We start from the raw sequence: 13,020 nt of genomic DNA, 5'->3' as shown, positions 1-13,020 counted from the left end.
ATTGTACATAACATATTTTACTCGCATAACTCTACACCCACCCGAATTGGTATGGGCCAACCGATCGTCAAAATCAACGCGCCGCTACCAGCGAACAGGTTTTCAGGTTTTCTATATACACTTACATATTATACAGCACAACATTATGTACGTATATATATGTAGGTACTATATTATATATCATTTCAAGACGGCGTGTATCATACCTATATAGTATTGTAGTGTAGTGTAGACACATGTTATATATACATATTTATAAATATGTGAAATTCTTCTGCAGACAGCCCCCGGGGACGAGTTTTAATTAACGATACACAATGATTATACGATATGTACTCACAACCACAAGTAGTCGGATACAAAATATAGTTCACAAAAATGAACAAACATGGCATTATATACCTACATTTATACATAAACCCATTGATGTACCCGCATTTTGTTTACGTCCATGAAACGAAAAACCTCTTTCCTTTTAATGGTATACCTATTGCATACGACAGTGGAAAATCGCTGAAAAATCATCGGTGTTTGATTTTTCGTAATGCATCCTTTCTCTGCATACCATTTATGCATGCTTACTTTATATTATTATACGGTCATTGTTATGGTTTTTTATTTTAGCGGTCAACGGGTGAAAGAGACGCGCCAGACTCGAAGGGAACTATTATAGGTACAATGGGGAGCAGTAGGCGTATTTAATAATAACAGTAGTAATAATAATGCATTGCGGATGGGCCATGATCGCGGGGTGTTCGTGGTGCGGTGGGGATGCGATTGTCATCTGTTGTACTGGCTGCGCGGTATTTGATAATGACGTGCTGTGTTATGTACATACGTATACGAACGTGACGTCACCGAGTGTCGGACGATGCACGCGTAGGAGAGGAGTTTGGCTATAAAGCGAGCGAGCGAGCGAGTGAGCGGGTGTGGAGTGTGTGCGAGTGAGAGGGCGTGAGTAGTCAAGGATACGGCGGTGCGTAAACAACGAATTTCTGTGTGTCCCCTTCGCCTATAATATAATATTGTATACCATGCACACCGCACACAGAGGATCAAGACCCCCCTCCGACAGTCGTTCGTACAATATATATGTATATATTATATATATATATATTAATATATTATTATAATATGGTTTTTAGGCGGATTTTGCTGAAGGCCGGAAGGCGTTTACCCTGTACATGACGTGTAATATATATTATATACATGTTTGGTGATGTGTGTGCGCATTGTGTGTGTGAGTGTGTGTGTGAGTGTGTGTGTGTATGCGGCGAGGGTCGTGTACTCGTGTATTATAGTATGCAGTCTTCGTGCCCTTATAAACGCGAAATACACGGACAAATGTATATTGATCGATATCCGCGTAATGTTATATGTGCTTGCCAGTGTGTGTGTAAGTGTGTCATCGATATACTATTATATATATGTACATACTATATGCGGTGTGCGTGTGTGTGTGTGTGTGTGTGTGTGTGTATTTCACACTCGTCGTCTCTGTACAGAATATAATCGTATAATATGTATATATAGTCGTGTAGCCTATAGGGAGTATGAATGCTTTACGAATAACTTTTTTCGGGCGCGGCAGAGATGTATTCGAGTGCAATAATTATCAGTCCCCCGACACTCGTCGTACTTTCGATCATCGTACATCCGGGCTTGATTATGAACGTCTATAATATTATACTATACTGTGCGTTTGTGCGTTATAATAATTATAGGGATCGAACGATTTATTAAAGGCATTCGTGTCAAGCACAAATCGTCCAATGATCTATATCGATTGTATATACCGTGATTGGATCGGGATATATAGATCGCTACGTGTACCGATGATCGATATTTTATACTACAGTATTATACGTTTGGGACATTGCTTACGCTTACAAACCGTTTATTAATGTTGATTTTTTATATTATCTATTATACTTACTTTTCATGGAAGTATACTTGTATCTTAGTTTTTGTCGAGACAAAACATTCGGATTATCGTTTAATAAAATATAAATAATGTAATTTGAAATGTGTTTTTCTACAAGTATTTTCCAGGACGAGATAACCATATTGAGGTTTTGTTTATACGAGTGTTGATATCATATTTTGGAATATAATATAGCTATTACGAAATGTACGTGCTTTTACAACGAATACAATTTACTTAGGTACTATGTTTTTAATCAACCAGTTTATAATATAATATATATATATTTTTAATAACGTAATGTCAGATATTTTGTTTTTTTAACTGTACAATATTAATGTCAATAATATTATCTTATAACGAAGTATACTATTGACATGATAAAAATATATATAGGTGGGTATTTGAGTAATAAACTTGGTCTTTAGGTTCTAAGATCAAACTAATACTCGTAATAGAAAGTCGTATATAACTAATTATATATTACATTTTACAATATTGAATAGTTACACTAATAGTTAGATTAAAGTAAGAAATACCTATCTGGCTACGTCCTACCTAGCTTAACCGTAAATTGTATTTATGTTTTAAAATAAAGTTATATTTTTAATTTTTATCCTACACAGGTCACAGATACAAGAAATATTGAAAAAATGGTATACTATATAATAGGAACTTTCGGCATTCTGGATTCAATGAAATGTATTTTATGTACTACGCACATGATATGCATAGTGCATACTTGTAATGAGATTTTTAATTTCGAAACCAGAAATCAGAATATTTTGTTCTATACAAATTTGTGCGGTTGATAACGTGTCTGAAGAATTTTTTTGAAATATATACGCATAAATTCATAATGATGAATTATCGTGTGAAGGGCAAATTGCGGTGTCGTTGATTAATTATTATTTATCTTTATTTATATAAACCAGGTTGATATGATATATGAGCCATTAATATATTACATTAATCTCTGATATAAATTACGAGGTATAATTTTGAAACAATAGTGTCGCAATGTATAGAATGCTGTCTTTCCGAATCGGAGACGCACGAAAACTGTTAGACGTAAATTAATGTGAAAAACATACATCTTTAAATTTCAGTACGGGTCACCAACTGTCAATAAATAAAACGCCTAAGCACTCGTTGTTATTGAATTCGTTGACATTTTCTAGCTTCATCTTAGACTGAACAGATTATCGAATCTATTAAGTTGTAGAAGTACAACATATTAATTTTTTGACGTAGGTGTGTATACACAAATATTTATATTATATGTATAATATTTAAAGCTTTGCAGGAATGTCATGACATTATAACAATATTATTTTTTACGCTCTAAAAATTCGATAAATATACTCTCTCGACTGAACGGTGAACACATGCAATCACACGTGTAAAACTGTAAACAATATTGTGCGAAAAAAAAAACATCACGTCAGCATATGGATTTGCGGCGTAGTATTATAGAGCGTGAATATATTGTGTTTTCTTCTATACACGTAAAACCAGACAAACGACCTACTTGCATGATGGTTATATACTGACGTGTGACGATGCTCGAAAAATAAAATTAATCAGCACAAGAACACAATTATTAATGTATTTATGAAGACATTTATCTATATAACTATTATGAACCCTATAAATACGGCAGTGTGCCTATATATATATAAATACGATTCTTCCAAGTCCTTGGCGAAATCAGCGGTCAGCGCCGTTTAGCACGGTCATTGTGGTATGATGTAATATGACAATGACATCCGGTAACATACAATCGTATCACTGATAATAACTGATATAATATGATATAATTTAGAGAATGTCCGTGCCCAGATATCAAAACACTTGTGATACCGATGCATACTTAAATCGTTGCACCATACAATTCACTGTCAAACTTCACAATGACTCCATTCAGTGTCATACTAGTAACTGCTTTGTTCTCTACCCAGGTACGTAAAAACGTAACTTACCTATATAATTACATTGTATATTATATTATAGACATCTACCTAAATAGTTTAAGTGATTTTATATGTTTGACATAGGTTGTAACAAAATATGTGTTTTGGAAGACATTTTATAAGAAGACATTTTTATATGTATTTTATAAATATATTAGGTATAACTTGAGTACCTTGTATTAATTTCAAAATATTCAAAATAAACTATTCAATTGTCATCACAACTTTCGTATTATTATTATATGCATAATAATTTAGTATATATTTAGATCGTACTCTATTCTAGGCTAACCGCAATACATGGTTAATAGTCTGAACTTTTACATTTATGTAATTAGTTATGTCAATTTTTTAAACGGCTTATTGAACAGTTTAGTAATACATGATACAAAGTAAAATTTAACTAACACTATGTTTATTATATCCATACAAGTCATTCAAAAACAGTCATATATAATCAATTATTATAGATTTTAGTTTCTAAGCTCTCATAGTAGGTGTATGCTTACCTAAGCAATTAATTTAACCATCACACAGTTGTCATTTTATGTAAAGTTACACAATTTTTACACATTTCAGTGATTATTTTATAGTAATGTTTCTACTACGAATTCCCATGAAATAAAATTAACTTCTTAAAAAATTATCTTTTGTTTTTAAAGGGAATTATATTCACATTCAAATTTTCAATGAGAATATTATAACAATTGTCAAATGAACATTATAATAAGGGACTTCGTAGGTATAGTCATAGTTACTTGAGTCACTCAACTATTATCACCAATTTATTATAGAGGCTTATTTTTAAACTTAAATTGACGCTTCATATATTATTAAGCACTATGTACCTATAATATGATGGTTATAAATGATTAATAATATTATTAGTACATACATTAAGGCATAAAATGCTCTGATAAAAATAAATAGGTGAGTGTGTGTACCATTGGTGTGATAACTAATTATTAATTTGTTTTAAGGAGGGTATTACTTTTTAAATTATTTTATATCTTAATAATATATGATTAGTGTCTAAGTTTTTGTAAATAGTTTAATACCTTAAGATCGTTATGTGTCTAGGTCCTTGTAATAGAATCAAATATCAATAGGTCATATATGATAAAATATGCAAAGTCCAATCATTAGGCAACCTATATATTATATATAGTATATTTACTTTATAAATAGAGAAAATAATAAAATATGACAAATTAGGTATCTAAATTGCTTACCTATATTATTTTATGTACTTATTATAGACTATTCAGTACACAGTAACAGTATACCTATACATAATATGTTTACTCGCAAGTAAATTTTATATTTTTCAAATTTCATTTATAAAATCTTTATAAATATCTATACATGTTTTATATTGTAGTTTAATATTTATTATCAGGGTCCAGGGGCTTTTAGTACTAAAATTCATTAAAATATACGCTTTTAAAAATGTAAAAATATTCACTAAAAATTAGAACAAATTTAATTCGTTTATACAATTTGCTATTTATATCAATAAAAAAATTAAATAAGTATAGGAACTACAAATAAATCGCCATAATTAAATAAACCTCTATAAATGAACGTTGGTATTCACTACATAGGACTAAAAATATTACATAAATGCCATAATATACTTACATGTGGTAAAATTTCAAATAATTATAAATTTTGAGCAGTTTTGACCATGGATGTATTGGCTTTACAATTATGTGTTTTTTTGTGTCTGTGTTCACTAGTCGAAATAATGCTTAGATTTTCAACTTCAAATTTGATTCTTTGTGTAACTTGAAAAAAAAATTACCAAAGATACAATATGAAAAATTCACTGAATACTTGTATTATCATTTTCTATGCACCATAACATTTTCAAAATATGTTGAGTCTATTTGAGCTATTTATAATCATAAGAATACATTTTGATTTTTATTAATTTTTTTAACATTATTTCGATAAGAAACTACGCCCGCTCAAAAAACTTAAAAATGTCATATAGGTTCCTCATAAGTTACTATTAGTGGATATTAAAAAAAAAAGTTGAGTTTAAATCTTGAATATTTTTTATAAGTACTTAAACTTAGATTTTTTACAAAGATCGTCAAAATTACAATAATTTTCAAATAATTTTTTTAATTAGAAATTCATAAAAAATGTTGTTTCTATATCTTATATAGATTGAAAATTTAATATAAGAAGCATCATAAGTTTTTCTAACTTTAACAAAAACATCTAAAAACTACATTTACACAGTATTTTTTAAATAGATATTTAAGTTTAAGTTCGGACAAAATTTATTATTCAAACGGAGAGTAACGATTTAAATTTTTTTTGGAAATTTTAAAATATGATTTTAACATAAGGCTGACAGACCATCTTCTAAACAGTTGAATTAAAATTTAACCCATCCATTACAGTGGCCCACCCAACACTTACAGTACTGCACCAGAGCTGTATTCACTTCTCCATACTTTTTTTTGTTGAATTCTACTATAGTCTATAATATATATAATAGTTAAATAATTACTATGCAGAATATATCCAAAATGAAGAACATAGGAATACAAACCAGCGCTACCAAGAAAAAAAATTAAAATTTACGTAGCTGATTTATAGCTACGATGTGTGTAGGTACACGTACCTATATATTATCTATATAGGCTATATTATAATTATATATTTTGACATAAAATTAGCCAAATTATACACAATTTGAAGCAAAAATCGCACAGGTTTTTTGTACAATGTTAACCCTGCAAAGCATGTTACTAATTGTATGTTCAACATTTTAAAAAATCAGCCTTTTGTTAGCTGCAAGTAATTTGAAATATAAAATTTCGTACTTTGATTTTTACTTAGGTACATAGAAATATTTTGAACTCACACAAAAACTACTACACACTTCTTGTTATAACAATTATATGTATTATAAAATTGTTTAAATAAATCAACATAATATATTGTAATATCACATACATTTTTTTATGTACAGGTGCAATAAGCATTTAATTAATTTAATTATTATTTGCAGGTTATGCAAGCCATAACACAACCCAAAAAATATCGATGTATTTCGTTAAGACCGTTGCCTCAGCTGGAATCGGAACCAACATCGCCCTGGATTTTAAGACGCCCAGCATCGATTACAAAATCATCATCTACAGCTTCAAAATCTCCAGCTTCAGGTTCAAAATCACCATCCTCAATCATAAACTCACCATCTACAGTTTCAAAACCACCATCTTCAGCTCCAAAATCACCGTCTTCTGTTCCAAAATCATCGTCTTCGGCCACTAAGTCATCATCAACTGTTCAAAAAGTGACGTCTACAGTAACTAACTCATCACGCACAACCAACAGATTGCCACCCGATTCCTTTAGTCTATTTAAGTTACCATTAAAATTAATTTCTAGTTTACTGGTACCACTGATACCAACAAAAATTAGACAAAACACAACTTCGATTATTTCACCACTATTTAGTTTTCAGATGCCTTTAACATTTTCAACGATTCATCATTCTAATAATCTACCCTGTAATACGAATAACTCGCCTGTTCCGTGTAACTCTTTACCCGGTAACACAAACACATCAATTGATTTTAACCCTTTACCAGGTATTTCAAACAATATACCTATTTCTTTTAACTCTATACCCGGTAACACAAATATCTTACCTAATCCTTGTAACACTTTACCCGGCAATACGAACAATTTACCTCCTCCTTGTAACTCTTTACCCTGTAACACTAATACTTTACCTACCCCTTGCAACTCTTTACCCGGTAACACTAATTCCTTACCTACCCCTTGCAACTCTTTACCCAGTAACATAAATACCCCACCTACTCCTTGTAACCCTCCACCTGGTAACACTAATACCTCACCTACTCCTTGTAACTCTCTACCCGGTAACACTAATACTGTACATACTCCTTGTAACTCTCTTCCTGGTAACAAAAACACTTCAACTAATCCTTGTAACTCTATAGCCGGAAATACAAATAACTCAAATAATGTTCTTTGTGATTCTCTTCTAGGGCATTCACACAAATCCATTATTTATAATTGGTTTTGCAACTATTTTTTAAACAAAATTCAAAATGTAAGCTGCAATACTCCATCAATTGAAGTTATTCCCACATCTAGCGAACCTTATAATCCACCAGCGACGGACAATCCTACAGAAACACCCAGTGTACCGAGTGACTTTACCGTTACGCCAACAGTTTATTCACCAACTGAAGATACACCAAATGATAATAGTACACCAAATGATAACACACCAAATGATAACACACCAAATGATAACACACCAAATGATAACACACCAAATGACAATATACCAAATGACAATATACCAATATCCACACCACACTATTCTATTCCACCATGTACTTCTACATCAATTAATAAGATCCATTCACCTTGTCTACGACTAATCCATAGTACAAAACCAAAACCTTGTAGTGTACCTGTGACCCATCCACATTCGCATATCCCATTAAAGCATTGTCCGCCAAATCATGCATCTTGTTCGCCATCTCACTCTCATTTTAATTCATTGTTTAATCCTACAACTTACAAATCTAACGGATATCATGTTTTAAATCCACAAGAGAAGATTCTATTAAAATTATTAAACAGTTTAATTTCCAATTCGAATTTACGATCACCTTCTAGAAGTAAATAGAAATGGGCTTATTGATCGACACTATATTTCTATTTTACGTTGTATATAGGTAATAGGTATATTAAAAAAAATATAGTTCATAGATATATTTTAAATTTTGATAGTTCCAACAATCTTATTTTGATAAATTTATTATATAACTATAATAATAATAATAATAATGTACATGGTTTTATTTTTATCTATGTTAACTTTAAAATTCTAAAAAAAAAAAATCGTATAGTAATTTATTTGCGTACGCAATATTTTGTATATTAGTGATAATAAGCTGATATTTTTTTAAATTTATATGTTATACCTACTTTGTTTGTGTACAATTGTCTTTGACATGTTCAAGAACATATATGGGTAATTAATATACCAATCTAAAAGTATTTTTATTCTGAAAAATCGTATGCTCTAAAGTTTAATGAAAGGTAAGTTTTCCGATATACTTATTATTAGATAAGAATTATTTTATAACATTTATCTGCATCAAATATAATTAAATTTATGCCTATAATTATATTCTATATTACACATACAATGATCCTTTTGTTGCGTTATCTAAAATATAATAAACATATAGAATACATAATCCTATGAAAGGTAGGTATCGTAGATAAGTCCAGGTAGGTACTATATAGGTTAGGTATATGGCTATATGTATAGTTTATAACATTAAAATCGTATACGAGATTTAGGAACCTACATATTACAATAAGTATTAAGTACCTATAACAGCAAATATTATATGTTTATGCATGATATATATTAGTAAAATATGATATAATAAAATAACGGATTATTGTAGTTATATGGTTTGGTTCCATTTCAATATTCTAAATTAAAAATTCATATAGAAGCAAAATAGACGTAACTAAACATATAGACTTAATATTAAGCAATATATATATAATGTGGAGTTAATGTATAGTTTTTTTTTTTTATTACTTAATATTAGAATAATACTGCAGAACGGGTACAAAATTTGGTTTTAGTAGGTACATGTACTATCTTAAGGTAGGTATCTACTATATCTACATTCTACATATAATATGTGATTGGTATTATTATTTTACAATAGTTAATAGAATTGTATAAATTATATTTTGTATATTTTTGTTTACGTGTTCCATAAACATATTTATAAATATGCGGCAAAAGATAATATTTGATAATATGTGATTATATGGCCGCCCGTCCAGCATCAATCATCAATAATGGGGCTGTGGTTCTTATACGATTGATGGTCAAAAATATACCAGGGTCTCCAGCGCCATTGCCGTGAACCAGAATTCGTACCCTCAAAACTCTGTTTATCGGCATGCTGGTTCCGTTTATAGGTCCGTCGCCCGCCGCTTCTGGATTCATGTTCATACTCGTCAGATTTTCATCCATTTTATTTTATAGCATTTCAGAATAATAAAAATCAATTGGTACTGTTATTAAGTTTTAATAATCACATGTAAGTGATACTCGGCTGTTACCATAGATTATATTTTATTCGATAATTATGTAAGTAGGTTGTATAGGTATAAATATTTGCAAAATGTAAAATGTTATTTCACCATGTGTTTGTTCTGTTTAGTACCTATATCTAAATTAATTATATAACACTTACTGAATAGCACGAATTTACCCGGCAAAAAATGAAAAAATAAAATTTGGCGTTATATATGATATGTATGTATATATATATTATATTTAGGAGTATCTCAGTTTTAGTGCCCTGCAGTTCACGGACAAATCGGCAATAAGTCATTTTGTGAAAAAATTCAACTATAAATTGGGCATCCACGACTGTGGAGGATTGGAATTATAGCACTTGATTTATTTTTTAACGTAGTTAAAACTAATCCCTAAACTTGTCTGATATCTTTAAAAATAATTTCTGACGTTTTCGTCAAAATCGACGGTCGGGAGGTTCTTGAGTATAATATATAAGCTACAAACATTTTTATAGATTATACCTATACAAGTTTTTTTTATTTCTGTAACCTGCAATGGCATAAATAAAATAATATTCAATTTTTGTAATCCAAAACAATATTTCTTATTATGTAAGCTATCATATATTCTATAGAAATAAAAATAAGTTGAAAACGGGGCTATATATAAACACTCCTCTCTAATCTCAATCAATGTGCAAGATTTGGTGCCGATCGCAGGATACGTTGTCCGGAGATTAGCGTGCGCCTATACTAGCAAATGCACAAACAATTATGTATTATAAAAAGACTCTGCTCATCTACACTTTAAATACAAAAGTACATGCTTATTATAATTTATAAGCTACTTGACCGAAATTTGATTTTTATAGATCTAAAAACTCCGAGACTTTTACCTTCCGAACTCTAGAACAAGCTTATTTGGAATATGGTATTAAAAATGTATGTTGTCATTCAATTAATATGATTGATACCCATGTCATATTTAAAAATTAAAATACATTAATTGAATCAGGCAGTTATATATAGGTAACTGAAGTAAAAGTATAACTAAGTATACTTTATGATATCAATACTGTTATTGATGTAATTTATTTTATATTACTAACACTACGGTATATGTTGATTTAGTTTATTCTGAGAACCAATAATGCATGTATAATATAAATAATATTTAACTATTATATAATAGCTTTTGCTGTATATTATAGTATACTTATATGTATTCCAAAATTATTTCAAAATTTGAACTTCAATATCTATTAAAAAAAATGTAATAGTACATTTTTATAAATTATTTGGTGTCAGCATGAAATACTTATTACTTATGAGGAACCTTGTATTTCAAAGATTTTTGAACCAGCTTAACTTTTTATTGACATTTATAGAAAAAATAACCAAAATAAAATTTAAAAAATGAAGATTACAGATTAATACCCATTAATAGAATAAATTGTTAAACAAGATGATGTATAGAATAATAATATTGTAAGAAAAAATGTAATATATAAAATGTTTTTTAATAGAATACTATAGAAGCTCTAATAGCCAGTATAGTTCCCAACCAAACTCAAAGAATGACATAATTATTATTGCAATATCTGTTTATAATATGTATATGTAAGCCAATGTATGCCTGTTTGATTGTTTGTCTTTTATTCATTCCAACACTATTCACTCGATCGCCACGAAACTTTCGTTCGGGCTTTGGGCACCCCAAGAAATAGTTTTCTAAACTATTACAAACAAAATACGATGAAAAAAATTGTGTGCATCATACATGTGTATGATATTATGATAATAGATCGCATGGTAAGCTTATTTGTAATGTACCATAAATCATAACAATAATTCTGTCAACAAAGTTTACACTAAGACGATATTATAGTACGCACCTCACAAACATCAAACTCGATTGGTCGGTTTTTACGCCTCAAGCATGGAAAATAGAAAAATCGATCATCTGAATCGGATGAGCAAAATTATGACATAATTAATGTTGGTTGCTTATCAAACACGCAGTGCACAAGTCCTTCAAAAAAAAAAAAAAATTGAAGTTATATAGTTATAGTCATATACATTTACGTATGCACCTCACGGGGTTCACCTATACCTGTTAATTTATACTGCTCGCATAATCACACTTGAGTCTCATTCCCAAAGCCAACTGGAATAAATATTATAATATATAATCTAACGTTGAAACGTGTCCTGACTGATCAGCGTACGCTAAAAAAGTCATTCCTATATAATATGTATAAACTGCAGTCGATTTTGACCACAATCTTTGTCATTTCGTAATTTTTTTAATAATTTTATAAAATTTTGTTCATTGACTTATAATATTTAAACTTGTGTTTATTAAATATAGAGCTTATAAGCTATGATAAGTATCAAGCAACAGGAGCCTATGTTGAGACTTTAAATGTTCATTCGGACCATTATATTATGTAAGCGCGTACACTAAGAAATAAGTTCACAGGTTTCGCATTTTAAAGTGATGTTCTCAAGAATATTTTGAGATCCACGACGGTCGATGGAAATCGAAAATCTTACAAAAAAATGGTTACAGATTGAACTGGTAGTAGAAAATTTTTGGTTTTGAACACCATTACACCGGTGTTTCGGCCCAGTACAGTGGGTTCCGCTTAATGTGATCACTTTGGTGCAGGTCATTTTGATTCTAATAACCGGTTGATTCTATAAAACATTTACAAATTTTTTTTCATGATTCAATCTTTTTATACAATTGCATATTTAATGTAACATACATAATAAATGACACAAGTACACGACGCACAAAGATAATTGAATAACATAATAACGTACAACGATATATACTGTCATACTAATAAGTTTAAAAATAAAATAAGTTTTATAACTTAATCAGTTTAAAATACCATAAAAACGTTAATATTGTTCATAAAAGTGATTCAATTATCCAGTACTTAGTGATTCTAATAAAAGGTCAATTTAACATTAGTAACATACAATTTGGTTTGG

General features: G+C 29.7%; 1 protein-coding gene across 1 annotated transcript; it reads left to right on the top strand.

Annotated features, from left to right (window-relative positions):
* Nucleotides 1-3,758: 3,758 nt before the first annotated feature.
* Nucleotides 3,759-8,692, top strand: LOC111035484 (uncharacterized protein PB18E9.04c-like). The gene is made up of 2 exons (XM_022317131.1): nt 3,759-3,885; nt 6,926-8,692. Exons 1-2 carry the CDS (start codon nt 3,838-3,840, stop codon nt 8,585-8,587), a joined length of 1,710 nt encoding a protein of 569 aa, XP_022172823.1. The 5' UTR covers nt 3,759-3,837; the 3' UTR covers nt 8,588-8,692.
* Nucleotides 8,693-13,020: the final 4,328 nt, after the last annotated feature.

This window comes from Myzus persicae, unplaced genomic scaffold (assembly GCF_001856785.1).
Source record: "Myzus persicae strain clone G006 unplaced genomic scaffold, MPER_G0061.0, whole genome shotgun sequence".
Lineage (NCBI taxonomy): Eukaryota > Metazoa > Arthropoda > Insecta > Hemiptera > Aphididae > Myzus > Myzus persicae.
The sequence above is the reverse complement of the archived record's forward strand: the minus strand, read 5'-3'. Positions and strand labels throughout refer to the sequence as shown.